General features: G+C 42.4%; 14 protein-coding genes; 7 read left to right on the top strand and 7 right to left on the bottom strand.

The window, feature by feature from the left end:
- Window positions 1–443: 443 nt before the first annotated feature.
- On the bottom strand, window positions 444–1,832 carry GSBLH_T00002041001 (uncharacterized protein). XM_013040550.1 has 7 exons: window positions 1,685–1,832; window positions 1,516–1,651; window positions 1,417–1,484; window positions 1,324–1,385; window positions 1,028–1,289; window positions 731–997; window positions 444–700 (listed from the first exon to the last, which is right to left on the bottom strand). Exons 1-7 carry the CDS (start codon window positions 1,757–1,759, stop codon window positions 470–472), a joined length of 1,101 nt encoding a protein of 366 aa, XP_012896004.1. The 5' UTR covers window positions 1,760–1,832; the 3' UTR covers window positions 444–469.
- A 112-nt stretch (window positions 1,833–1,944) lies between these two features.
- Window positions 1,945–2,490, top strand: GSBLH_T00002042001 (uncharacterized protein; the record flags this gene model as incomplete). XM_013040551.1 has 2 exons in its annotated part: window positions 1,945–2,071; window positions 2,105–2,490. 2 exons carry the CDS (start codon window positions 1,945–1,947, stop codon window positions 2,455–2,457), a joined length of 480 nt encoding a protein of 159 aa, XP_012896005.1. The 3' UTR covers window positions 2,458–2,490.
- A 22-nt stretch (window positions 2,491–2,512) lies between these two features.
- Window positions 2,513–3,510, bottom strand: GSBLH_T00002043001 (uncharacterized protein; the record flags this gene model as incomplete). XM_013040552.1 has 6 exons in its annotated part: window positions 2,513–2,591; window positions 2,622–3,145; window positions 3,175–3,294; window positions 3,329–3,396; window positions 3,431–3,460; window positions 3,487–3,510. 6 exons carry the CDS (start codon window positions 3,508–3,510, stop codon window positions 2,524–2,526), a joined length of 834 nt encoding a protein of 277 aa, XP_012896006.1. The 3' UTR covers window positions 2,513–2,523.
- A 316-nt stretch (window positions 3,511–3,826) lies between these two features.
- On the bottom strand, window positions 3,827–5,093 carry GSBLH_T00006379001 (uncharacterized protein; the record flags this gene model as incomplete). Its single annotated transcript, XM_013040553.1, has 6 exons — window positions 3,827–3,987; window positions 4,017–4,170; window positions 4,199–4,293; window positions 4,324–4,648; window positions 4,679–4,882; window positions 4,914–5,093. The coding sequence occupies 6 exons, from the start codon at window positions 5,091–5,093 to the stop codon at window positions 3,827–3,829; spliced, it is 1,119 nt and encodes a 372-aa protein (XP_012896007.1).
- Window positions 5,094–5,105: 12 nt separating this feature from the next.
- GSBLH_T00006380001 (uncharacterized protein) lies at window positions 5,106–5,988 on the bottom strand (the record flags this gene model as incomplete). Its single annotated transcript, XM_013040554.1, has 5 exons — window positions 5,106–5,609; window positions 5,648–5,713; window positions 5,748–5,850; window positions 5,882–5,903; window positions 5,937–5,988. The coding sequence occupies 5 exons, from the start codon at window positions 5,986–5,988 to the stop codon at window positions 5,106–5,108; spliced, it is 747 nt and encodes a 248-aa protein (XP_012896008.1).
- A 475-nt stretch (window positions 5,989–6,463) lies between these two features.
- On the top strand, window positions 6,464–8,010 carry GSBLH_T00002044001 (uncharacterized protein; the record flags this gene model as incomplete). XM_013040555.1 has 5 exons in its annotated part: window positions 6,464–6,557; window positions 6,591–6,993; window positions 7,027–7,231; window positions 7,260–7,397; window positions 7,427–8,010. 5 exons carry the CDS (start codon window positions 6,464–6,466, stop codon window positions 7,604–7,606), a joined length of 1,020 nt encoding a protein of 339 aa, XP_012896009.1. The 3' UTR covers window positions 7,607–8,010.
- Window positions 8,011–8,198: 188 nt separating this feature from the next.
- GSBLH_T00002045001 (uncharacterized protein) lies at window positions 8,199–8,997 on the bottom strand (the record flags this gene model as incomplete). XM_013040556.1 has 4 exons in its annotated part: window positions 8,199–8,443; window positions 8,475–8,583; window positions 8,613–8,779; window positions 8,810–8,997. 4 exons carry the CDS (start codon window positions 8,995–8,997, stop codon window positions 8,236–8,238), a joined length of 672 nt encoding a protein of 223 aa, XP_012896010.1. The 3' UTR covers window positions 8,199–8,235.
- Window positions 8,998–9,414: 417 nt separating this feature from the next.
- On the top strand, window positions 9,415–10,456 carry GSBLH_T00002046001 (uncharacterized protein; the record flags this gene model as incomplete). XM_013040557.1 has 6 exons in its annotated part: window positions 9,415–9,506; window positions 9,540–9,623; window positions 9,657–9,811; window positions 9,846–9,990; window positions 10,019–10,188; window positions 10,217–10,456. Exons 1-6 carry the CDS (start codon window positions 9,425–9,427, stop codon window positions 10,454–10,456), a joined length of 876 nt encoding a protein of 291 aa, XP_012896011.1. The 5' UTR covers window positions 9,415–9,424.
- A 4,344-nt stretch (window positions 10,457–14,800) lies between these two features.
- GSBLH_T00002047001 (uncharacterized protein) lies at window positions 14,801–17,940 on the top strand (the record flags this gene model as incomplete). XM_013040558.1 has 6 exons in its annotated part: window positions 14,801–15,113; window positions 15,144–15,452; window positions 15,487–16,322; window positions 16,398–16,577; window positions 16,610–16,934; window positions 16,965–17,940. 6 exons carry the CDS (start codon window positions 14,801–14,803, stop codon window positions 17,345–17,347), a joined length of 2,346 nt encoding a protein of 781 aa, XP_012896012.1. The 3' UTR covers window positions 17,348–17,940.
- Window positions 17,941–21,151: 3,211 nt separating this feature from the next.
- On the bottom strand, window positions 21,152–22,320 carry GSBLH_T00002048001 (uncharacterized protein; the record flags this gene model as incomplete). The annotated part of the gene is made up of 7 exons (XM_013040559.1): window positions 21,152–21,307; window positions 21,343–21,438; window positions 21,468–21,638; window positions 21,671–21,879; window positions 21,912–21,979; window positions 22,010–22,161; window positions 22,192–22,320. The coding sequence occupies 7 exons, from the start codon at window positions 22,318–22,320 to the stop codon at window positions 21,152–21,154; spliced, it is 981 nt and encodes a 326-aa protein (XP_012896013.1).
- A 36-nt stretch (window positions 22,321–22,356) lies between these two features.
- GSBLH_T00002049001 (uncharacterized protein) lies at window positions 22,357–23,246 on the bottom strand (the record flags this gene model as incomplete). The annotated part of the gene is made up of 8 exons (XM_013040560.1): window positions 22,357–22,434; window positions 22,466–22,542; window positions 22,573–22,722; window positions 22,753–22,805; window positions 22,837–22,968; window positions 23,000–23,076; window positions 23,107–23,166; window positions 23,199–23,246. 8 exons carry the CDS (start codon window positions 23,244–23,246, stop codon window positions 22,357–22,359), a joined length of 675 nt encoding a protein of 224 aa, XP_012896014.1.
- A 724-nt stretch (window positions 23,247–23,970) lies between these two features.
- GSBLH_T00002050001 (uncharacterized protein) lies at window positions 23,971–24,585 on the top strand (the record flags this gene model as incomplete). XM_013040561.1 has 5 exons in its annotated part: window positions 23,971–24,012; window positions 24,046–24,245; window positions 24,277–24,355; window positions 24,388–24,489; window positions 24,523–24,585. 5 exons carry the CDS (start codon window positions 23,971–23,973, stop codon window positions 24,565–24,567), a joined length of 468 nt encoding a protein of 155 aa, XP_012896015.1. The 3' UTR covers window positions 24,568–24,585.
- Window positions 24,586–24,744: 159 nt separating this feature from the next.
- GSBLH_T00002051001 (uncharacterized protein) lies at window positions 24,745–25,272 on the top strand (the record flags this gene model as incomplete). Its single annotated transcript, XM_013040562.1, has 5 exons — window positions 24,745–24,760; window positions 24,795–24,870; window positions 24,904–25,012; window positions 25,046–25,123; window positions 25,153–25,272. The coding sequence occupies 5 exons, from the start codon at window positions 24,745–24,747 to the stop codon at window positions 25,270–25,272; spliced, it is 399 nt and encodes a 132-aa protein (XP_012896016.1).
- Window positions 25,273–26,237: 965 nt separating this feature from the next.
- Window positions 26,238–26,604, top strand: GSBLH_T00002052001 (uncharacterized protein; the record flags this gene model as incomplete). XM_013040563.1 has 2 exons in its annotated part: window positions 26,238–26,428; window positions 26,460–26,604. Exons 1-2 carry the CDS (start codon window positions 26,376–26,378, stop codon window positions 26,602–26,604), a joined length of 198 nt encoding a protein of 65 aa, XP_012896017.1. The 5' UTR covers window positions 26,238–26,375.
- Window positions 26,605–26,813: the final 209 nt, after the last annotated feature.

Here is a 26,813-nt window from a genome sequence, read left to right on the forward strand (position 1 = left end):
TTGCAAATAGGAAAAGCCTCTTGAGTTGTTAGTCCAAGATTGGTGATACTGAGCTAAAGTTAACGATAATCGAGTATTTAGGTATTCACAAATTTGTAAAAATATCGTAATTATTATGTCACCAATGAATCATACATGAAGAATAAAGCTTTGTTAACATCTGAGTTGTTCAATGGATGAGTGTAATTGCATATATGGGTTGTAATGTGTTGTTGTTCAGATTTCTTTTTTCAATAGTATGAGAAATGATGGAAGATAAGAAATCTTTACTGATCTTTCGACTCATATCCCCACCACTTCAGAGAATAGGAATGGAATAGTTCTTATCTAGATATAAAACCTCCTTATTCAGATAGAATAGTTAATCCATGTTTCTGAAAGAAAACAAGAATTCCTACACTTCTTCACCCTAATTGGCCTGCTATCGATTCAACAAACATTCCATTCATTGCCAGACTAATAGATTCATTCACTGCGACTTTTGAATCGCTTCCATCATCGGCTTCATTATCTTCTGCTTTTCCTCTTTGATTTGTTCCTCGCCCATCTGTTTCCGCATCTTCCTCACTTCCTCCTGCATATCGTCCAGTAGTCCCAGTTCCACATCCACCACAAAATCCGACAGCACATCCGCGTTGATAATCGCAGCACAATTCTCATACACATTCTGTGCATGCGTATTCGGAACCACATGTCCGTTCTACTCATCACTCCCTCCCTCTCTCCACACAATATTCATTCCCGGAGAATGCACGATTCCCTCAATCATCCCCTTGCAATTCCCCTCCACATCGAACGCTCCTCCGCCCACCATTCCGCCAGGCAGAACCACGCTCGATGTCACCATCGACCGTCCGTCCTGGATGTGGAGCGCGCGGCCTTCGCTCGTCTGCTCGTCATCCACACAAACAAACACAACAAAAGGAATTAGGATTGACACATCGCGGCCTTCTGCGTCTTCGCGCGCTTCTCGTCGATGTCCGGCCAACAAAATCGGCTTGAATTCAGTCCGTCTCAACGTTCAAACTTCTCCTTTCTTTGGCGAAGTTTCGCTTAGTTGAAGACCGTGGACGGCGTTGTAGGGCTCGTTTTCTTCACGGAGACGACGAATCGAGGAGCTGTGCAGCTCGACGCGGGATGTTGCTTGGGAGAGAAGCGCGTCGACTTCTTCCAGAGAGTTGGGACGCGGTTGGGATTGGGGCGGTTTGGAGGGAGACGGATCCATCCCATACATTTTGAGGGTCTCGAGGGCTTCTTCTTCCTTGTGGAGGTGGAAACAGCACAAATCGCTATGCGAATCACCCGAACAATACAGAGACCTACCGATAATTGTGGGCAATCACCTTGTTGTTCACACCTACGCGATTTGTTATATTTCCGTTCATCTATCCCTCATACAGCTATAAAATAGCGCACGTCTCGGAACTCCGCTGTTAAAATCACATTGTCTTCAGTTACATACTGCAACCATGGATACGAAGAATCTATACCATGAATTGAACAATATTAAAATACCTGGAAAGTAGGATTTGAACAAGTAGGGAGCCACGACATGAAACGGGCATACAAAATGATATTTGTAATCATACTGTTTGCTTGCTTTAAATGGGACACAGGAAGACATCGCTAGTAACTCAAAACGATCCATTCCCTGTTTTCATTATTCACTCTCACAATATTTTACTTTTGCTGGTACACGATACCATGACGTTACTGTCATTACACTTTTCTGAGCACTCTGCTTGATCGCGTTGAACATCCTTCAATTTTGTGATATGACGTCACTTGAATATCTGTAATACGACGCACGCACAAGAAAAAACAAATTGGGGGATTCAATCGCTTTTTCTAATATTTCCTTCCACTTTTGTCATTCCAAAAATAGTACTGGGTACCACTTTTCCCTGTTTCTGTGTGTCATACTTTGTGTTTGGTTTTCCCCTCATGAGCGCAGAGGCGCAACTTAGCGGTGATAACTCCATTACCGTTAGTACTGAAGACGAGAGAATGGAGTATATGACTTCTAGTGATTCACAAGACGCACTATCTATTCCTTCAGATTCTGCAACATGTATGAAATTGAATACTCTGGTGTAACAACTAGCCTGCAGCTCTCCGAAGTCAAAAGAAGGAGGCGAATCAATCTTTTCTTTTATGATGCATCGAAAGCGAGACAAACGCTCCTTTCGAGAGAGATACACCCGTTTTATGAAGGAACTAAGCTCCAAACAAACTGTCGAAGTTGTGACTCCTACACTCTCCTGGAGAGTTTCAACAAATAGTAGCAAGTCCGCTCCGAATGTTTATGTGGCCAAAGTCCTCTACCATCCCTCCATTCATGGTTATTCGCCTCTGCTTTCAGGAATTTCTTATAAACGTAAACTCGCTTATGTTCCTAAAGCATCTGTGTATCAAGGGAGTGTGGTTTCTCAGTCTCTGCCCATTTCCCAATTCTAACTCACTGGTTTTATTACTGTATTGTGTCTATGTGTTCTGTTTGTCTTAAACACGCTCTAAACCAAACTACACAAGCAAAATCGCGTTGATACATCCATCGTTCTCCGGATTGTTCGTTACCTGCGCGTACTTGCCTATCCCTCAGTCCTTCCTTCCTTCCATACCCCATACGACCTTTCCCGACTCCGTCACCAATCCCAACTCGCTCACATTCACCTCGATGATCGTTCCCTTCGTGATCACTCCCAGCTCGGTGTACAATTTGCTCTGCGGATTCTTCTTCACTCCGATAATATCCAAATAGAACGTTGTCTTCAATTCGGGGTGAGTAACGTGCGCTTTCTTGAACCGAAGTCCTGTCGGACGAACGAAGCGCTCGTACTTTGGAGGCTTCCGCGTGAAGCCCTCGCCCACGAACGTCACTTTCGTGATCATTCGCTTCCACTGCTTCTGCTTCCGTTTTCCTGTCGAGAGAACGCGGAACATCTCCGCATCGGCGATCGGGTTCACCTTCGGAACCGGCACCGTCCACTTTCCAGCCTTCTCCTTACGCTTTTGCTTCACTGTGTTGCTCAGAATCTTTGACCGAGACACTCCTTCACGATCCAGAAGGTAGGCAGGAAGAGCTCCCTCGGGAGTGGCGTCCGTAGTGGCGTGCTTGTTCGAACGCTCCTCGTGCATCTTGATTCTACGTCCTACCCATTCCCCACCACTTACTCTTTACGCATGGCCGCCTTCTCCTTGTATCGTTGAGCACTGTGCAGAATTCCCTTAATTCCATGCACTTTCTTTGCGTATTTTGCCTTTTCGTGACCTGCTCGTGCTTCCTTCTTTCTCCTAGCAAAATCAACAATAAGAAATGAAACCCCACTTTCTCTCATAGTAATCAAAACGAACTCCGTGTCGTTTCTGATGTAGCTCAATAAACTCGTTCTGGGGCTACAGAAATCAAAGCAGATACAACAAAACGCACCATATTGGTTCGTCCTAAAAGCGAGGAGTTCTATTGATTATTCTTTCGAATACAGCCAAACAAAAAGACGGGCGTTTCATCGAATCACTCTCACACTTTTCTTTTCTTTTTAAAAACAAACAACTCACAACTTTTTCTCATAGAATGCAAGGTAGCATTCCGAAATTGGAGCATCTGCAGCCAGGACAACCTTCGAATCGTTGCACAACACCCACTCTTTCACACCTTCTTCGCGATAGGCAGCTACATAATGCCCGAAATCGGCTTTGTCTCCACGATGCAGACACACACTTGCCAATTTATACCATCTTTTCTCGGTTCTACAAATCAGCACTCACGCCCAACAGCTTCGACATATTCAATTCCGGGTCGAGACACCTCGCCACTGCGATTTCCTCATCGATTTCCACAGCACTCTACACACAAAACACCATGATGGAGGGAAACAGTATTCTTTCGAATGGCGAATGTCTGCGGGTCGACAATGAACCGATTGATTCGAACACACAACACCGAGGGGAATTCATCGATCACCATCGTTCGTGTCCACATCGATTCTGCCATTCATCCTTTTCTCCATTTCTACTTCCATTGCAGCCAGTACACTGCAATTCGACCTGTTCTCCCTCCAAGCTCGCCGTTATCAGCTGTGCCAGCGATTCGTTCTGCTCCGCAATCTGAACGTTCAGCGCGATTTCTTCGTCCTGCGGACCGTTCGATCGCGCTCCGCACGTTTCGCACTGCTCTCCAATCGCTCCTCTCCCCTACCTTCATGCTGTAATGAAAGGGAATGCGGAACAATCTGCGCATCCACGCCGCGTCGCCCAACGCGTCCAAAAACACCGTCAAAAACTCGAAGCAATCTGCAATTCATTGCGTGTTTCGTTCCGAACCCTGCTGCTGTGTGTTGTTAAAATCCGGCGCTACGCCGCCGATCGCCTGCTTCAGCAGCCTGGGCTGCACGTGCTTCCCTGCCGCGCCGTTGCGCATTTCCTGAGCGACTTTGGAGAACTGGCAGAGAAGACAGCTGGAAGGAAGAGGGTTGGTGCAGTATTGGAAGTGCGTGCTCCAATAAGCGTTCTGGAGCAGCCGGTTCACCGAGCGGAGATGCAGAAGGCACTGGAGAATGGCGTTCAGATAGCAACTATTTCCGAGATTGTCGAGTCCGCAAGCGGACGGCGTGGCTGCAAGCGGGTAGGGATCGCCCTGAGGATCGTTCTAGTGAATGGCGGAGTGTGTGGAGAGTACCATGGAGAAATCGAACTCCGTGTTCACGAAAAGATTCATTTCCAGCAGCGATTTTTCGTGCTGCGAGCTCGGTAGACCGACAAGCTTCCCGTTTGCCAGCACGCCGAACGCGGTGAGGACGGAGTGGATGGACGGCAGCAGCACATCGCCGTAGTTGCAAGCCGGATCGTCATCGCACGCGTAGCAATGCACATCTGCGTGATTCTAATCGCTAGAAAGCCGCAGCGACGCTCACTTCCTGGATCGAGGCGATTTTCACCACCAGACAATGCCCTGTTTTCCGGAAATGCTCGATCGCGTGGCCATTTCCCGGCATTTCCTCCGTCGCGTTCCACTGCTGTCTTCCGCAATGGAACGTTCCGCACTCTAAACACAGCCACAGATTCCGCGCCAACTCGCAGTCTTCGCATCGCATCGTTTCTGTCCCTCAGCGTTCCCAGCGATTCTCACTCAGATCGACGTGTGGACAGGGATCGGGGCGTTGATAGGCCTCGCAGTGCGGACATGGCTTCGCGTTCTCCGCCTCCCATTGACTCAGCTCTTTTTCTTTCTCGCCAGACGCGCTCAACAAGATCCGCTCCCCGATTTCACGCACCTGTGTGTCACAAACAGGATCAAACACAACGAAGTCTGGCGCTGGCATCGTAAGATCGCAAGCCAGACACACGACTTGCATGTCCGTTTCGTAGATCGGAGAGGGGGGTAAAGCGCCTCCTTCCACGCCGATTGCGAGCTTCGTGAGTTTTTCTGGGCAGGAATCGGCGTTTTCTGCGGATGTGGAGGCGGGAGCAGGGGAAGGGAGTTCATGACGGAAAAGACGAAGATAGAGCGGATGGCCCGATTTTTTGAAGTGGAAGCGGGAGTGTTCTGCAGAACCCGTGCAGAATCCCTGGTAGCAGGTAAGACAGACGTCGATTCCTTTGTTTTGATCCTATGAGATAAAAAAAGAGAAGAGGGAGAATGCTGTACCCATTTGGAAAAACAATAGACACACTCTTCCTTGTACACAAGAGTGGATGAAGTCAATGGTTTGATCTGCGTGTAAGAATGGAAATGATGGGGCGCATACACCCTCAGCAAAGTGATTGCAGTTGGCAGGAGTATTCACAAGTCCACTCAGGTTATTATCATCCGTCCCTATGATTGGCTCATTTACCAGTGGAGCTCCTCCGCTACACCATAAAAATGCTGGACGAGGCATACTTATCAAAAAACAACGAAACCGCTACAAAATCAATTTCTCATTGTGCTATCTTACCTCCTTCGATATTCCAGTCACAGCATTGGAGATACGCAACAGCAATATCCATCGTACATCCACACATCCCACAAAAGTTACAAGCAACCTCGTTCTGAGATTCGTTCATTGGAATAAGTTAAGAAGAAAACCGAGAAGGGTTGAATAAAACTCTAATTGTTTTGTGAGTTGAATAGTGAAGTGAAGCTAATAATGATGATAGTAGTAATGATGTGTGCAATATGGAAAACACTCTTCAAACAGGGAAAATAAAACTTCTACTTGAGAATCGCATCTTCATTGTTTCCGTATTCTAATGATCCATAGAATAACCGAATAGTATTTCCCATTGCTAATATTTCAAAGAATGAATCTTTGAACGTGAATTCTTGATAAATATAGACTATTACTTTACGTGTGGAACTGCAAAAACAAAAGTTTGCAAAAAACTATCCGTGCTATCTTTTTTGTTGCTCATCGTATGTTTCTGCAAAAAAGAGTGGTACTTGTGTAGTTTATCCCACTGTTTGAGTGAAAGTTTGAACCCAATGGATTTACGAGTGGGATACAATTATCGACTAGGTAGGAAAATAGGAGGCGGTGCATTTGGCGACATTTACATCGGTACGGACATTTCTTCTTGTAGTTTGCTCTGTCTTGTATTTGATTGCATAGGTGAGGAAGTGGCCATCAAATTGGAGTCAGTAACATCGAAAAACCCGCAACTGGGTTTTGAGTATAAAGTATATCGACTCTTAAAGGGAGGAATTGGTATTCCAAGCGTGTACTATTACGGAGTGGAAGGAACTTTTAATGTGATGGTAATGGAGCTTCTTGGGCCGAGTTTGGAGGACTTGTTCAACTATTGTAACCGACGATTCACACTGAAAACAGTTTGCATGTTAGCTCAGGAAATGCTACTCCGAATCGAGTTTCTGCACTCCAAGTTGTTTATTCACCGCGACATGAAGCCTGACAATTTTGTGATTGGTTTGGGGAAGAAAGCAAACATCATCCACCTCATCGACTTTGGCTTGAGTAAACGGTACCGAAACCCCATCACCAAAGCTCACATTCCGTTTTCCATTTCTTTCACTCAACTAACATCCAGCTATCGCGAGAACAAAAGTCTGACAGGAACGCCTCGCTACGCCTCGCTGGGCAATCATTTAGGCATGGAGCAAAGTCGCCGCGACGATTTGGAATCGCTCGGCTACATCTTCCTCTACTTCCTCAAAGGTAAACTCCCCTGGCAAGGCCTTCGCGCCGAAACCAAAAAGGAAAAATACTCCAAAATCATGGAGCTCAAAGTCCAAGTCGCCTTTCCTCTTGCGTTTCCCTTAGCTCTCCGTCGCCGATCTCTGCGAAGGCTATCCCGACGAGCTCAAAGTGTACCTGGAATACTGTCGCGCGCTGCGCTTCGACGACTGTCCCGACTACGCGTATCTTCGCCGCCTGTTCCAAGACCTCATGAAGCGGAAAGTAAGCGAGCGCTCATCGCGTAATCCAAGCAAATCCCCAACGACGGCGTGTATGATTGGATGGACGAATCGCTGGCGCACAATCCCGCGGTTCTCCCGAAGCACTGCATCGACAGTTCGGGGCATCTGCGACGCGATCTGCTGCGTCCCGCGCCGCTGAGCTACCGCGTAAATCGATTGGTGGCGGGTGAATGCGAGGCGTGGCGATGAGAAATAGACGCGGAGGAGGCGAGCGGAGCGGTAGGGAAGCTGACGCCGTCGAGTTCGGCGCATTCGTGGGGAGTGGAGAGGCGTGGTGAGTAGAATGAGGCGTGCGGAGGAGGAAGGAAGAGAAGCGGAGAAGACGAGCGGAGGCGAAGAGGAGAAAAAACGCGAGGCGAGGAGTGGAGTGTTTGGAGAGAATGCGAAGACGGAGATGGAGGGGAAGGAAAAGAACGTGGGGACGAGTTCCGGTCCTTTGGATGCGGGCAATGCGGGCAATGCGATGAAGGGAGAAGAGGCGGGGAAGGCGGGGAAGGCTCCCGATGGAACCGTGCAGAACAAGGCGGGCGGAGCACGAATGGGAACGTTTCGACGCCTGTGGCATTTTTAGTCAATTCGTAGCTGGATCTTTTTGAGTGTTTGTTGTGAAATAGCAAAAAGAGCAATTGGATGAATGAATCTGGGAACAAACAAACAAACAAACGAACAAATGAATGAATGAATAAATGAACGTATAGTTCTCCGATAAATGTGGGAGCAAAAAAGAAAACAAATAGTTCTCCAATAAATGTGGAAACAAACAAACAATCTAATAAACTCATTCACTACACAACACACATCCTCCCAACCCTTCCTCTTCATCGCTTAAAAGGCAGCGGAATGCCCAGCTCTTCCTCCGTCTCCAATCCGATCATCTCCATCACTTCGCGATCCCCTTTGTCCATCCCCTCCGCCATGCTGCCGATCACTTCACGGCATTGGCTTCGCCGCTGTCTCCAGATTTTCTCAGCACGCGCAATCTCCGATCGAAGATTGGCGAGTTCTGCAGGATCAATCACATCGGCTCTGCGATTCACTCCACAATCCGATCCATTACGACTGCAAGCTGGCCACACGCTCTTCCATTCGCTTGATATTAGCGGTCATCTCGGCGATTCCCTTCTCCAACTCGGCTTCGCTCAGCGCGGAATCCAGTTCTTTCAGTTCTACTCTTCAATCATTGCGAGGAACAAACCATTCTTTAACATTCCCACCTCGCTTTGGAGAGACTTTTCCTCTTCTTCCAGAGCGCTTATCTCTTGATCCATCTTTTGGAACTCGGCTTCATCGATCTCGGGGAATTGGCTTTGATCTGCAAAATACACTTTGCTTTTTCCATATTCCTTCTCGACGATTTTGCCACTACAAATGAGCTACACGACTAACATCCACTCTTGAGCTAATTGGGCTAAGATTCGCACAACGTATGCTTTCTTGACTTCCTTGTGCAAATTCTCGAAGATCGTCAGGGCATTAAAAGGTTTGTTTTGCTCATTGATATACCGTAAAACCACTTCATATCCTTGCTTTTCTGTCAATTCCTTTTTCACACCCTTTTCTAGACATAAACATCCCATCATTTCTTGACCTTCCTTTGTTTTCTTGCCTGCACTTTCTAAAGATAACCTAATCTCAATATTACCCACTTTTAGTTGCTGCTGAACTAGAAACTTTTGTTTTCTTTGGAGATTTCGGAGCGCTCTTCTTTTGGGGAGCAGCGCGCTTTTTCGATGGCTCTTCCGGTTCACTGTCAAAATCTTCCTACAATGAAAGAATTTAAAGCAATCCACACGTCCTCTTCATTGTATCCATCCTCTTCAGTATCCTCTTCTACCTGGTTACCTTGACTCGAGTATTCTCCATCTGTAGATTCATTCTCTTTCTTGGCCATCGATAATACAAATTGAATTTAGAAAGAGCGGCAAAAATGAACGAATTATTGCCTATTATTGGAAATGTAAAAATCAATCACGCATCTTATCATTGAAAAACAGAGAGTGGGAGGATATGCTTGCTCTCTTTAAGAGCATTTTATCTTCAAAAAAGCTAAGCGGTCCTCGTCTTCAACTAAGCCTAAGCAAACCTCCTCGTATTCTTGAGTATTGCTTTCAATCAAATGTAGCCCAGAGGAAAAGACCGAGAAACCCAGAAAAATCAAAACAAAAGGAGGAATTAGCAGAGAGCGGAGAAAGTCCTGCCTCGCTAGGTAACTTTTTAAATGTGTGTATAAGATAAAAAGGAAAGGACCCAAAACATCTTGAACTGGTCGAAACCTCTGCTGGCTTCGTATATCTTCCAACTTCAAACAAGCAATTACCCACAAAGCAAAAGAAGAGCGAAAAAACAAAAAATCAAACAAAGAAGCCAACTCGATTAGAACGACAGGCAGAATTGGTATTTCATTATATTCTTTGAAATGAATAGGTAGGTTGAAACGCAGAAACGAATGAAAATGGCAACAGAGTGCAAGTTTTTCAAGAGGGGTCGATGTCACCGGAAAGATTGCGAATTTCTTCATGATGGCCCTCCACCTTTATGTTACAATATTTTAAAGAACGGTGTATGCACTGAGCGTAGGAAATGGAGTAATCTAACACCCAGCAAATTGTATTTATAGCCACGATCCAAAGAAAGTGGGTTGCATGTTTTTCCACATTACTCACAACTGTACAAGAGGAGACAAGTGCAAGTTCAGCCATGAGGCGATCTCTCCTGAAGATCTGGCAGAACTCAAACGAATTTATGACGAAATGGAGTTGGAGAAGCACTCTGTAGGAGAAGGAAGGTGATTGAACGTAGGTTATGCCAGCTGATGTGGCGCAGGCGATGCTGAAGGAGGAAAAAGCGATGCAAGAAAAGGAATTGGAACTGGAATCGTTTGAAGGCCTTCCAAGCTTATTGTCAGTGATGGAACAGACAGCACAGGGAGTGAAAGAGGATAGTGAAAAGCAAGAAGAGGAGAAATCGATGGAGGTGGAGGTGGAAGAAGATAATGAAAGTGAGAGCAGTAGTTTTGATGAAAATGATCCATTCTTTTAGTTGTTCAATGTTTGTTGAAGAGAGGAGGAATGGATTAAGATTAAGGAGGGAATGTGATAAGGAAAATGCTGCAAATGGATGGGAAAGTGGGTCAAGGTTTTAAATCAAATTACAAAGCAGGAATAAGATACTAATAATGACAATAATACGTGTAATAAGCGGATGAATGACTACAACGAAAAAGAGAACATTGATGTAATCATCTGCTAGGTTTTGAGAATATGGATTCGTAACAATCATTTGAAATTATCGAAATAAAAAAGGCTCATATGGAATATACAACCTATTATGCTATGTTCAACACCCAAGCAGGATGCATACCTTCATTTTTCAATAATATTATCCAGGAATGTAAAAGACAGAAATAAAAGGCGAATTCTACGATTTTATACAATAATAACCTGAGAGAATGGCATAGAAAACACAAAACGACAATAGGAATTTCAAACACAGGAAATTAGTGTATTCTAGAGAAATAAAGAACCATAGGAATCATAAAAATCCAAAAGAGAAAGGAAACTGGTCAGACAACACTAGTTCCATAATAATACTACAATAATATAAATTAGAATACTCTGTATACACAATAATATACAAATATCTACGGATTATTCTCCTGATGGTAATGACAAAGAAATAAGTAATATCTACTATAATGGTATACATAGAAACGTCTCAATCATTCAAAAAAGTCAATTGCTGAAAACATATACCTATTATTCTGTTAATTATGCAATAAGGTAGTATTCTGAGGATTATGTGCATATTTTAGAAATAAGAGGAATGCGCCAAAATTATAGAATAATCTGAGGTAAAAGTGGAAATCAGTATTTTTTCATTATGGTCAACAATTTTGATTGTATTCATATCCATAAGCCATAATTATATAGATTCTTCAAAACAAGCCAGAGAATCAAGGTATTTACTCAATGACTACATTACCATGGAAAAGAAGATAATTTCCATTAATGGAGTCGATTATGAAGTAACCCTATATCAAGGAGATCATTCCAATGAGTATTTGTTGAGTGAAATGAAAGAGGGTAAAGTAGAAGGTCGTTGCCAATTATTCAATCGAGGAATCTTGAGTCTTGCATGGATGATGAAAAATGGTAAACGAATCGGTGGAGTGACAGAATATGAAAATGGTAAAGCATTACAAAGAGAAAACTGGAATTCAATCGTTGGAAATGATGGAGATCGAAGAAGAATCGAAAATAGTAAAGAAGGATTGATAATGACAATTCGAAGTAAGCGTGGAAAAGATAATGATAGTGATGTGGTGATCTATCGAGGTGGATTTGATGAAGAAATGAATCGAAATGGTTATGGAATCGAATATGATATAGAAAATGATGGTAAAGAAAAGATAGAAGGATATTGGTCAAAAGACAAATTGATTCGAATGATTCGTGAATTTGATGTTGATAATAACCAAATGATCGAATATGCTGAAAACGATGATGAGAATAGTAATGATGAAATATTGAATCGAATTCCAGTATATATAGGAGGATATAGTATAAAAAATGGTAAATTTGTACGAAATGGATTGGGATATTTGCTTGATGAAAGCAGTGGAACAGCAATTCGTGAAAGTGAATGGGAACATGGGTTAGAGAAGAAAGGTGGAATGGATTTGTATGAAGGTTGGTATGTGAAAGGAATGAATGAAAGTATTCGAAGTGTATTAAAGAATGAAAATCCGAATGAAATGAAAACTGAACCAATTGTAAATGAGCCTTCCAAACGAATTGAAGTGAATAATAGTTCTGAATTGAATGAAATGGATTTGAAAGTAACAGAATTGGTGATATGTTCGTATAGTTGTAATGAATTGAATGAATTGAAAATGAACCAATTGGAATGGTTGGAATCAATCGAAATCGGCGATGATTGCTTTGAATCAGTGCAAACATTCAAAATCGATGGATTGAATCGATTGAAAAGTTTGAAAATCGGAAACAATTCATTTACTCAGGCAAAGAACAGTACTGGAAATGACAAATCGAAATCATTGCACATATTGAATTGTGAATCATTGGAATCGATTCAAATTGGTGAATATAGTTTCAGTGATTTTGGAGGCGACTTTGAATTGAAGAATCTACCACAATTACAATCTATTCAAATTGGTACTATGGAAAAAGAATCGTACAACTTCCGTAATAGTTCATTTGTGATTCGAGGTATTGGTATGATATTGTATATTTGAATACATAGATCTTCCAAATCTACAATCCATAGAATTAGGATATGAAACTTTTGGATATTCCCTAACAACAATAATTGAAAGTATTGAATGAATGTGAATGAAATGATTGATATAGATCTTCCATCATTACAATCCATTACACTCAGTATATGGGCACTTTGGGGAAGACATAATGATAAATCATGTTCCCTGATGATGCGAAGTAAAAAAGAAATGATTCTAAATTATAGAATGTAGATCTTCCAATTTTTACATCCATCTATTCTCAAGGATATAGTTTCTGTTATCCTCGCGTAGTAACATTGGAAAGTAGTTCTACTAATTGAATGCTGATAGAATATAGATATTCCTTATCTTCAACACATTGATTTACCTAATTCATTTAAGCTGGTTCAAGACATATCAATTTCAGGTATTATGTTGTTTCATTTGATTTCTTTCATAGATGTTTCTTCCAATCTCGCGATATTTTTTTAGTGCGACAAAATTAGTGTCAGTAATGGTTATAATTATAGTTCGATAAAACAAGATAAGCCTGATTTCACAAGACCTCCTATCATTGCTGACAATTGTGATGATAATAAACCAACTTTACCTAATGGTATTGATTTAGCTGATGATGATGATAATGTTTTTGTAAATGAATCTTCTTAGAAATAGGAATAATACGAACTACTTTGAGTGAACATATTCTAGGTATTTTGGTTTTATGTATTCTTTGATTATTGTATGTTCCATGCTTACTTTGTTTGTTTAAAATCCCTTGACCATCACTTTTTGGTCATTCCTTTGAGTTCAATTGTCGATTGATTTTTTCTATTATCACACTCCAGATTGGTTTTACTAGTATGTTTCTATCGATTGTCCATTTGGTGATATGAAGACAATGGAATATTGATTAAAAAAGAGCTGAAATATAATATCCAGTTTGTACTATTGTTCAAAATGGTAATCAACTACATATGACACTATTCAATATTCTGAGCGATTGAATACAGACTATTTTGTGAATGAATTGGACTGTACTTCATTATCGAAAACACCAATGTGCAATTAGATGGAAAAGAAAAAAGAAATCCTTGTTTCACTTCTATTTGTGCTAAATATATAAATATGTTGTTATTACAGTATTACCTGTCCTGTGAGTTTGAATCGTTACTTCATAATTGATAAAGAGATTATTATTCAATTTTACTTTTATAATCATTAATACACTTGCTTTCTTTATTGACAACTCTACTACTATATCACTTCGTGTCAAAATATGGTATATTTGTAGTTTTTTCTTACACCTATTGCAAACTTACAGAAAAGTAAAGAATATGATCTCCAATATTAATGGAATCACATTCTGTTCTTTCACATTTTTCGCTTATCACTCATAAATTGTAAACACTGCATGATTCTTTTTCTAACTTTGATTGATGGTCATTTTCACATAATAGATCAAGTATCCAATTTTGTTCGATACAATCACACTTTGTGATGGCCATTTATTCTCACTTTTATTTCATATGGTTAAATCAACACACGTTTCGTTTGTTCAAGCTCAATCACAGCAATTTGTACCTCCAAAAGTGCACAGCTAGTTATCAGTACAATATCAATCCTATGGTTTGCTCTATATAGTTGTTACTTATCAGGCAACTATAAATGAGTTGGCTTGCCAATATTACTCATCACAATATTTTTTTGTGTCTTTTTTAAGAGAAAATTCTTTTATTCGATATCACTAGTTGTAGTGTTCCTATACACTGTTCAGTAAAACACTATACCATCTGACGTTTCTCGTATATTTGGAAAACAAAGTATATATATATATATATATGAAAGTTATCTAGTTTCTTTACACATTACTTTGCATTTTCAATTACTATCATAATACGCTGTTTATTATGTATTTTCTTTTTTCCCTCTATCTCTGCTCTAATTATCCATAACTACCATATATATACACTCTGCATCAATGTTAAGATATTTCGTGACAGATTGTCGTTTTCCATGGACAGGGAATGGTTTGGATGAGGATATGGCGTGTACTATCTGTCTCTTACAAACCTTCATTTCTCTCCTTTATTTTGGCTACTCATTCACTCAGAACTGCACATTATCACTTTTTTCATTTTCTAATGTCTTTTAATAATTCCATTAGCTACGAAGAGGAGGTGACTCCTGTAAAATTCAACGCTGTCGCGATTTTACCAAAGCCTGGAGATAATGTTGCTGTTGCGATAAATGAGATTCCTATGGGGAGTCTGGTTGAATTATTGGATGGAAATATTGTTTCGATATCCCATACAGTATTAGAAGGACATCGTTTTGCTGTGAAGAGAATTGAGGAGAATGATGGACTGTATTCATGGGGCATGCAGTTTGGTACTGCCTTGAAGACGATTCAGCCTGGTGAGTACATTATGAATGAACGTGGAAGGAAAGCATTGAGTATATTTCCATTTGTATTCTAATTTATAGAGATTGTTGATCCTTTATTTAATTGGCCAAAAGAAGCGAATTTCGACGATCGTATTGTTTCCTACGTTTTGGATGAGGAAAACTTCACGCCTGCTCCTCCTATGGAACTTGTTCCAAATTATCAGAACGAAACCTTCTTAGGATACTATCGTGACGAACGTCGCGGTGTGGGAACTCGAAACTACGTGGTTGTTTTCTCTGCCTCCTCGCTCTGCAGTACTCCTTCACAGTCCCTGCGATCTAGACAGCATCGTCCAGCGCGTAACGCGCGTCTGTGCCCGAGAATACTCTCACCACAAACTCGAGAACGTGGATGGAATCGTCTGCTGCGTTCACACCGAAGGCTCCAGCGAAACCAAACCGAACAACGACTCCCTCGTTCTCCGCACGCTCAGCGGCCTCCTCGTTCACCCCAACGTCGGCGCCGCCATCGTCGTTTTCCACCCCTCGTACCGCCAATCGCGTTCTTTTTTCTTCTCTAGAGACTTCGTCGCTCAGACTTCGCTTCTCTCCTCGCTTTCTTCCATGGGGTTCGACGCCTCCTCCCTCCCCATCTCCTGGATCTCCCTCGAATCCGCACAATCCGACGAAGCCTCGCTCCGCGCCTCCGTTTTGGAGGGAGTTTCGATTGCCGCCAAAACCAAGCGATCCCCGCAGCCCCTCGCTTCGCTCTGCGTAGCGCTGCAGTGCGGCGGAAGCGACGCGTTTTCGGGAATAACCGCGAATCCGCTGCAGGGCGCCATCGCGGAGCACTTGATTCACCGCGGGGGAAGTGCGATTTTAGCGGAAACGGACGAGCTGATGGGCGCGGATGCGTACATTCTGGACAAAGTGCGAAACGTGGAAACGGCGAAGGCGTTCATGGCGACGCAGGCGCACTACGAAGCCGTGGCGAACCTGCACGGCGTGAGCGGGCAGGCGAACCCGTCCGGAGGGAACTTTTACCGCGGTTTGTACAACATCACGCTGAAAAGCCTGGGCGCGGCGATGAAGAAGACGGAGAACACGCGGCTGGAGGGAGTGCTGCGGTACGCGGAGCGGATCGGGGAGAAGCCGCGCGGGTATTACTTCATGGACACGCCGGGGAACGACATCGAGAGTGTGACCGGGCAGGTGGCCGGAGGGTGCAATGTGATCATGTTTTCCACGGGGAACGGGTCGATCACGAACTTCCCCTTCGTTCCGATATCCTTCGATCGCTCGCTCCCGCGGTTCTGGCGAGAAATCCGCGAGTGAAGGCTCCTTAACACGCAGACGCTGAAGCTGCTGACGACTTCGAAGCGCTACCACCGCTTAGAGAAGGACCTGGACATCAACGCGGGCCGCTTATTGGAGGGCGTTCCGCTGGAGGAGCTGGTGCAGGAGTCGGTGGAGCAGGTGCTTCGCGTGGCGGAGGGCCGTCGCACGTTCGGAGAGCGCGCGGAGCACAGCCAGGTGAGAGAAAGAGCGAAAGGACTGATCGGCAGATTCAGATCTGGAGGAATTGGTACTGCGAGTCGGAGGCGGACGTGGCGCGCTACGCCAACGCGGTCGCTCCGTCCAGAGTGCCGTTTGCAACGACGTCCATCGAGCTGCGCCCGCTTTACTTCGACGGTCTGCGCTTTGAAAAGGAGATCGGATGGGTCGATTCAACGCGCCACGCAAAGGGAGAACAAGTCGCCGCTCGCGCGGGGTTGGTTGTCTTCCCCACGTCGCTCTGCAGCGGACAAATCGCCGCCATCATCGCCGACACGCTGCGCGACTACAAACGGGGAAACGGGGAAACTCAATATATGAAACTTCTTGATGAATGTGGAGATGAAGAGAGTGGATGATGGATAGGTTTCTCCGGTTTCTCCGGTTTCTCCGGTTTCCCCATTTCAGAGAAGGGAGAAGTGACGTTTGTGGAGTCGTTGGTGCATACGGAAGGATGTGCAGAGGGCTATGGAGAGTCGGCTTTGGACGGAATGAAAAACTACGATCGTGTGGCGATGGGCCACATGCTGCATCCCTTCAGCCGCTTTGTGTTTATGGTGGAACACGGCTGCGAGAAGAGCCTGCTCTCCTACTTCGATCTGCATTTTAGAGAGGACTGCGGAGTGGAAATGGGGAAATTCGGACAGGCGTCGGTGCAGAAGGACGGAGGCATTCACAACACTGTGAAGAAGGTAGGATTTTTGGAAGTCCATTATTCGAGGCTTTTTCGTGGATCATCGAGACAATGAAGAACCGCAAAATGTTGGAAGTGGTGCCGCACGTTCCAATAAAAGGCCTGATTTTTGGAGTTCTGACCAATCGGACGTCGATCGATTCGAACTCTGTGAAATTGCTGGCGAACGTGATTCGACAATTGGTGCGGAATCAGTGCGTGGTCGTGATTCCAGAAAACGACAAGATTCTTGGAATTCCGGAATTCCGGTCGATTTTGTTTGACTCGGAAGAAGAGCTTCCGAGTTCGATTCTGAACGGAGAAATGGTGGAAACGGAGAAACCGGGAGTTCAGATCATGCGAATGGGAAGTCCGTCGGACTATGTGGAGACGATCACTTCCCTGGGAGCGACGGGAGCTTCGCTTCTTTTGCTGTTCTCCGACGCTCCGATCGCGCTGTCTGGGCATCCGTTCATTCCAACGGTGCGAATGGGAAGCAAGCCGACGAAGAGCGGAATGGTGGACGTGCTGACGACGGAGGGAGAAGAGGCGGTGTATCGAAAGATTGAGAATGTGCTGAGTCGTCGGGAGAAGACGAAGGTGGAAGAGAAGCGGCTTACGGATTTCCAGATATTGAGAACAATGAATGGATTTTCGTTGTAAGGACGATGGTTGTTTGTTTGAGAATGGTTGTGGAGGAAGGCATTTGCACTTTTGGTTTATGGGCTTAGTTAAAGATTTTTATTGGTGACATCTTTTCGAAATAGCTTTGTAGAGTTTTTGATTGTTTCTCTCTTGTAACATGAATTCTCATTTCAATTATGTATTTAATAAACAAACAAAGGCTTACAATACCTCCTAATACATTGCGGTAACAGGTATTCTAATGCTTTGCTTGGGGATTATTAAGAATATCTGCAAGACGGCGAGAAATATCTATAAAGAACAATAGGGTCAATGCAAGCAGTACTTGACACCATCAGATAATCTACCCTCCCAAATGAGATATCATCATGTGAAGAATAATTAAATCTGATTATATCTAGATTTGGAATGTCTAAATAGTATCAACATTCATCACTTAATAATACTTTCCAATGTCACCTCATAAGTATAACAGAAACTATATCCTTTAGAATAGAAAAATGATAGATTTGGAAGATCTACAAAACAAATCATAACCAATCAATTCATCATTACTTCGAAGTATCAATGAACTTGAATAATCATCCTTTCTTCCATAAAGTGCCAGATAACCGAGTTGAATAGATTGTAATGATGGAAGATCTACATTAATCATTTCATTTAAATTCATTCAATACTTTCAATTATTGTTGATAAGGAATTATAGAATGCACAATCACCTAATGTAATGGATTGTAGATTTGGAAGATCTATGCATCATTCAAATATTCAATATCATATCCATACCTCGAATTACAAATGAACTATAATAGAAATTGTATGACCAACTTCCAATTGTGCCAATTTGAATAGATTGTAATTGTGGTAGATTCTTCAATTCAAAGTCGCCTCCAAAATCACTGAAACTCCTTTCACCAATTTGAATCGATTCCAATGATTCACAATTCAATATGTGGAATGATTTCGATTTGTCATTTCCATTACTATTCTTTTTCTGAGTAAATGAATTGCTTCCGATTTTGATAGTTTTCAATCGATTCAATCCATCGATTTTGAATGTTTGCACTGAGCCAAAACATTCATCGCCGATTTCGATTGATTCCAACCATTCCAATTGGTTCATTTTCAATTCATTCAATTCATTACAACTATACGAACATATCACCAATTCTGTTACTTGCAAGTCCATTTCATTCAATTCACAACTATTGTTCACTTCAATTCGTTTGGGAGGCACATTTACAATTGGTTCAGTTTTCATTTCATTCGGATTTTCATTCTTTAATACACTTCGAATACTTTCATTCATTCCTTTCACATACCAACCTTCATACAATCGAATTCCTCCATCATTTTCTTTGCCATGTTCCCATTCACTTTCACGAATTGCTGTTCCACTGCTTTCATCAAGCAAATATCCCAATCCATTTCGGACAAATTTGCCATTTTCGATACTATATCCTCCTATATAGATAGGAATTCGATTCAATATTTCATCATTTCCATTCTCATCATCGTTTTCAGCATATTCGATCATTTGGTTATTATCAGCGTCAAATTCACGAATCACTCGAATCAATTTGTCTTTTGACCAATATCCTTCTATCTTCTCTTTACCATCATTTTCTATATCATATTCGATTCCATAGCCATCTCGATTCATTTCTTCATCAAATCCACCTCGATAGATCACAATATCATCATTATCATTCTCTTGATCATTATCATTTCCACGCTTACTTCGAATTGTCATGATCAATCCTTCTTTACTATTTTCGATTCTTCTGCGATCTCCATCATTTCCAAGAACCGAATTCCAGTTTTCTCTTTGTAATGCTTTACCATTTTCATATTCAGTTAATTTACCGATTCGTTTACCATTTTTCATCATCCATGCAAGACTCAAGATTCCACGATTGAATAATTGGCAACGACCTTCTACTTTACCCTCTTTCATTTCACTCAACAAATACTCATTGGAATGATCTCCTTGATATAGAGTGACTTCATAGTGTACTCCATTAATGGAAATAATCTTCTTTTCCCTGGTAATGTAGTCATTGAGAAAATAACTCGAGTTTCCACTCTTTGTCAACAATTCTATGTTATTATGCTATTTCTATATTAATACTCTCAAACAGGCGGACCATTGCTATACAATGAACAAATAATCTGTAAGATTGTTATTTGACATTTTATTCACTTTCTTCCCTGTTTCTTTTAGTCATACCTTTTAGCATTTTCTGAGTCATTTCCAATTCTCTTGGTGTATACCCCAACTCAATTGTGTTTATAAAGGCATCCTTACCTCATTCTCCACATTATGCTCTTCTTTCTATGTGATTCTCTCCTAACATCAGAGTCCTATCCTTCTATCCTAAAAACGAATCTCGTCTCACCCAATTAACCTCCAACACATTATTTAACAAACAAAATATCCCCATATTACACTTTTTGCATCAGGAACACACAGTCATCCATCTTTATCCATCTGCGTGTCCAGTCAATTCCAGAAAAACATTTCTCCACTCCAATCACCCGAAACTCCTCTCCTGCTTCCTTTGGATCATGCGTAAGCAGATAATCATATCGAGAGAAGTCTGTCAGATTCTCCGTTTTGTCATATCGAATTCCATCGATCTCCAAATACCGTGAAACGCCTACACTCACATTTTTTTCTCTTTTTCAGTACCCGTCTGAGCGGAATACACATCGATATGCAGCCACGGCATTGTATGCGAGTCCATTCCTGCCTGACGTTGCACGATTTCCTTCTATTTTCAAGAACCAACCATCGAATCGAACATTCATTCGCATCAAAGCGTAGCCTCCCGGATAATTATACATCGATGGGATTAAAAACAGGATCGTTAGTGCCACACTACGCTTCATCGCTTATTCGAAGCATCACGTCGCGATTCCATAGCCGGCAAGAAGCAAACTCTTCCACCACGACTGCGAACAATGCGACCAAACGCGAGCCAAACCGACTGCAATGAAGGAAAAGGAAGGAGAATACCGGCGGCGCAGGCGTTGATCGCAGGGACGATGATGAGAATAAAGCGAAGCTCTTTGTGAGGAAGAATGGAGTAGAGGAGAATGAAGGCGAAAATGGGGAAAAGAAGAGAACCGATGAGAGGATCGGGCTGAAAGAGGGAGAAAATGAGTCGTTTGATGTGGCTTAGGAAGTGATTCGATTGGTTTTCTTTGGATTCGGTGGCTTTCCAGAGATTTTCTATTCTGAATGGAGAGGAGAAGCGAAACGGAGTTTGGAAAGGGGCTTGGTGAGGAACGTGGAGAGAGGAGGACAAAGAGCGAAGGGAAGAAACGGAGCACAATTGTAAAAGAGACGCGGAATCACCGAAACGAAATACCAAGAATAAGGTTGTGTCTGAAAGCAATTAGAAAAATAAAGTAAAAGTGTACTCCCCAATTCGAGCTTTTGTTCAAGATTGTGTTGTAATAGAGAACGACAAGCTCCGGAACGAGCGCGTATCTCCAAAAAATACTGTCTATGGACGCCTATTTCGAAGGATGGTTAAAGGTGGTACGCTTAAAAGAAGGGAAAGAAAGCCGGATGTGATTCCGCTTGCGATGATTTGAATGAACGAAATGGAAGGAGAAAAGAGGAGGAGGAGGACAAAGGGAGCGAGGAGAACGAGCGTATCGCATCGAATCACCACGCAGCAGAAAACAAACAAAGAAATAAAATGCTTGTATTGCTGCGAAGTGAGTTGAATACAAACGAAGATACCCCGTCCAGAAAGCAGCCGAATGCATACGTCACTAAGGCCAATGCAAATGTGTTGGGAAGAGGACGACCGAGGTAAAACATGAGATGAAATTGACTGCAGCAGATCCAAATGAAGGCATGTCCGGCAGACGATCCGTATTTCTTTACCAATGCTCTGCGCAGACGATGGATACCCATAAAATTGAGTAACACCAAGGCGAAGCGCATTACTAGGAATTACTTCGGTTTTCCGATAAAATACCAAGGAGAGAATAGTATTTGGGAATTTCCAAAAACTGAAAGACACGAACTATAGGAAAACTCATTAGTCTACGAAAAAGGATTGTTAATCATATGTACGATGTGATTATAGATCCTATGAATGTCCTTGGTACAACTCCGGGAAATTCAAGGTGATCGTACTTGTCAATATCGAACCCATGATAGAGAAGGTCATGGGATGCCTGCACATTGAAACTCTCTTCCACCTTCGTAAAGGGACACAGTACAATCTGTAATAATCACACCTTAGCAATTCTTACATAAATCGCCGCAACTATGAGAATTGGCAATTCCGAGATAACGTCCTTAACGGAATGTTTCATAAAACGAATTTCAGAACAAATGAAAATTCTTACTAGAACCCATCCTTCACATTGTTTATCAAACATCGTAAACTCAACATTTAGAAGTAACAAACACACTATTTATCGAAAACGGAAGTAAACTACTATCAGTACAAATCCCACAATGAAAGCAAGCGGCGCATACTTTCGGAGCATCGTCTACGCTCTGATTCGCTCATTTCTTCCATACCATGTAATTCAGCTTCTTCGCTCCCCACTTGTATTTCTTCGAATCATCCATCAGCTGCTCGCTCGTCGCCGTCACATCTTTGTCTCACTTCACTTCCGCTCAGTTACGATCAAGCTTTTCCACGCGATGCACCACTTCATCGATGTTCTTTCGCATAATGTTCTGGATGTCGATTAGGTTTTCGCTCAGCTGCGCATAGCTGTCCAGACTGCTCGACGGCTGGTCGTACAGACGGCGTTTTGCCTGGATTTCCTTGTCTGCCGTTCACAATACAACGCAAAAACTACCGAAACGGGCAAATGCGTAGGGACGAGCGGTAGTTGCGAGAATTGTCTTCCATCTACAGAGTAAGCACGATGCACAGCTCGAACTCGGTGCTGTTTTCAGTCTGCACATAGTTCAGGAAGGATGTTTTCACATCTTCCAAAAACGCAAAGATCGCACGCTTCTGCATGTTCTTCTCCGTCAAGGTCAAGAAACACAGGTTTTCATAGATCAAATAGCTGGAAGGGGAGCGAAGGGAACCAACGATACCTGAAGCATAAGTCGCCGGATGTCACTTGCATTTGTGTCGCACTACTGCTAGAAAGGGATTTCAGCAGTCTTTTCGACTAGGGTCAAGCGAATTGAAGGAATGCTACTTCATCTTTAAATGAATCGATATCACGTCCTGCCTCCACAGTTGAGAGCATGGATGTCACCTAGGTCTAATTCCAGTCCCTGTAGAAGGTACAAAGATAAGTCCATCTGTCACTCTACCTACTGAAGTGAGAAAAAACATAAAAATAGTAGTATAAAAAACAAATAAGGGTGAAATAATCCTTCGATAATCAAGAAGGCAGCTTTTCATTCTTCGATTTTTCGATGTTTCAGTACGGAATCGACTTTTTGCAGTGTATTACAGATGTGTAAACTCCATTCAATTTTAAATGAAACTGAATCAGACAATAAATATGAATTGCAGGAGGATTTTGGCATTATATGAAAATAAAAGTATTAATAATAAATGCAATAGCCGGGAATCGAACCCGGGCCTGATCCGTGGCAGGGACCTATCTTACCACTTGACTACTATTGCTCCATTTCTCAGCTCCCAAACACACATTATATACCTTACGACTCAAATAGTACAATAGTTTAAACACATTAATTATGAAACAGAAAAAATCTATTTATGTTAATGTGATATCTCTCATTGTCATTCTCTGTTTGGGATAGTAAGAATTGAGATCCGAGTGATATTGTAGCTTATATTATCGCACTTTGTACCATAGCCATCATGTAAACGTTTCCTTTTGATTGAATTGTGATTCTAGGTTCCTTTATCAAAGTCCTCATTCTATCACTCGCAACGCAATTCACTCCCTTCTATAAACCATTTACGGGTGGAAAGAAATCCAAAATCACTCCAACTCGATAATGTGAACTATGAACAACGACAAGTCGATATTCTGATGAGGCAATACAATTTTATGTACAAGGAGAAATGAACAATATATAGTTTTATGAGTCTGACCTATTTTCCTTGTTTGTCAATAATCTCGAATGTATATCTATTTCCTATTCGTTTATGATGATAGAATCGGGTTATCTTTAGTCTTTGCGAAATTCGCTCTTTGCAGGATTATTACGAATATCAAATAGCAAATTTTATTAATAAGGGATTTCACATTGGTTCACGTCACGCAGATGAAGGGGATGGGAATAGCAAGCCTTCTGAGCAGAATTCGAGTGAAATTGGTGTTCTTACAAAGGTTGCTGATTATCAGGTATATCATCTGTGAGTTTGTCATTTTTCTTGTTGATTCTAGCTATCTTTATCGTATTAGCAAGGAAATCTGTCTATTTCTTCTTGTATCGATCACTGTGGGTGATAATACCCTTATTGAAGTTTTTCATCTGATTCCTTGGTTTTCTCTTAGATTATGCAGGATATCTATCAGACATACTTGCAATGCAGAAACAACCCACTTTCACTCACCAAACCCGACAGTCTTCTCCACTCAACCACGCTTTATTCAGCTGTACATCTTCCCAAATATCGATCTTACCCACAGATATTTGATCTATTGTATGATGCAGAGAGAAAGATGACTTTTTAACTGTACTATTGGAATAATCTGTTGTTTGTTTGAATAGACATCCGTCCTGATGTTGTCAGAATAAAATCTCATCATGCGACCTTGGGACAAAAAGAAGAAACCAGAAGTAGCTGCTGGTAATTTAAAGTTAAATATTAGGGTTGGGAGGTGATCGAGCCTACATTAAACGAACTTGATATGAAGATGAGAGAAGGTAATTTTGAGATTACGACTATTTTGACATGTAGCGGAAAGTCAACCTCATGATGGAAAACGGAAGCAAGAGTCAATTTGGCCGATCCTTCAGATTCACCACCAGAAATCGTAAGAATTTCTTCATTCAGCATTCCTTCCTAGCCGATATATATGGGAAGCATATAAGGACAAGCAGATTTCCAGAGAACTATACGATTTTTGCATAAAGAATAAAATAGCGGACAAAGATTTAATTGCCATGTGGAAAAAGGTATTGTTGTGTCGTTTCGCATCATCACTCTAGAAAGGGTACGAAAAACTATGCTGTATCGCGTGTGCGCAGAATGGCGAACACAATTTCCGCTCTACTTGCATCTGTCGTGTACTCTCTCTGTTTTCTCCTTTTCCTAGGTTCCCAAGGCGAATTTGCCTCCTGGCAAGGTCGTCGAGTGCGTAACATGCGGCTGCCGTGGCTGCGCGAGTTGCGATGGAAGCAAGGCGGTGGAGATGAGTGTGGATGTTGATGTGTAGCCAAAGAAACGAGAGCATGAGGAGGAAGCGGACGAGACGAGAAAGCGAATCGAGGCATTGAGGAATATGCATATATCGGATGAGAGTGAAGAAGAGAAAGAACAGGAACAAGAAGAGAAAACGAACGAGCCCGAAGAGCGTGAAGCTCTGGAGAAGGATGAGAATCAAATTGACGGTGATGAGAAGATAGGAGAAGGTTTTGAGAAATCCAATGAGGAGGAGGAGGATTCGAATGTTTGTGAAAAACCCAATCTGACAGAACTGATTTTGATTTTCGAACCTTTTATATTTTTAGATTAGAGAATGTGGAGATAGGTGAATTTTGTAATTAGTAGATGTCAGTTCCGCGTAGTTCAGATTCGACCACTTCAGAGTTTCTGCCTCCTATTTTACCAACTTCAAAAGTTTGATTCACTGCTGTTATTGATGATTGTGTAGTTACTACAATCAAAACGAGAGGAGAACTTAAATAGCCGAATTCGCAGTGAAAAAGAAAGAAATGAACTTAAAATGAAACAGTTTTCGTTTTATACATTGTCTTTACATAATAGATCGATGCGTAAGAACTCCGCCATCAACATCCGCAACAACACATTACCCCCGGTCGTTCGTTTCTTATTTAGCATATTAACGTTCAGAACAACGAATACGACACAGATATACTATACATGCGTCGTGACACAGATTACCCTCGAGGCGACTCCATTTCTTATGGTAAAACCGCTGCAGAAAGCGATCTTTCCACTCTCTCCCACTCTCCCTCCCATTCCTCCAAGCCTCAAGTGTATCAGCCGGAATACGTTTCTTCCTCTCGTCCAATCAGCTTTCACGAAGAGTTCTCCGATGAAACTGCCTGGGTTGAACATCCCCACCCCCTTAACCCATAGGTTCGGGTGTTCGGGTTTCCCGCGGGAGATACTTCGAGAGTGTTGGAGGAGTTTCAGCGTGGGAGTTTCATCGCAGAGAGTCGGTCCAGCACCTCGAATTCCCTGTTTCTCCGTTTCCACCGTCAGGAAGACGTGGAACGAGCATTGGCAAAAAACGGGACTTATTTGAACGGGAGTTTCATTGGTGTATGTCGTTGTGCAGCGGAGGAAGTGGGGATGGAGGGAAGAGCAGAACCGCGGGAATTGGCGAGTGAGTCGATGGATACGAGGTAGGAAAAAGGGCGGGGAAATGAGGCGAAGAAATTATTTGCTAAAGGAAAATGAGATTTATAAGAAGGCGCCAGTGAAGCGATTCTCTGTGTGCACGTGGATAGCGGAATGGTTGTTTGGATTGTGGAGTGTTTGTTGTTATGAACGTCTTTTTTTATTGAAGGAGGAGAAATAAGGGGTTGTCTGGTGATAAAGAATGGAATGGGAGAGGGCGGGCAATCATCATCATCGTAATAATAGAAATAGAAATAGATTAAGGATTGAGGAGAGAGTTCGAATGGTTTGCGCATTTAGAAATGGTATATGCAATGAGTTGAGTTGTACTGTAATGAAAGAATGATTACTGGAACACTTGTCTCATACAACAGGTAACAATGATATGAG

The sequence above is a fragment of the Blastocystis hominis genome (assembly GCF_000151665.1).
Source record: "Blastocystis hominis, Singapore isolate B (sub-type 7) whole genome shotgun sequence assembly, scaffold_16".
NCBI classification, from domain to species: Eukaryota; class Bigyra; order Opalinata; family Blastocystidae; genus Blastocystis; species Blastocystis hominis.

Coding starts and splice junctions, on each gene's coding strand:
- GSBLH_T00002041001 (XM_013040550.1), bottom strand. CDS start 1,759: ATGTTCAACGCGATCAAGCAGAGTGCTCAGAAAAGTGTAATGACAGTA. Junction 1,652..1,684: donor GGTATCGTGTACCAGCAAAA/GTAAAATATTGT, acceptor TAATGAAAACAG/GGAATGGATCGTTTTGAGTT. Junction 701..730: donor ATTCTCCGGGAATGAATATT/GTGTGGAGAGAG, acceptor AGTGATGAGTAG/AACGGACATGTGGTTCCGAA.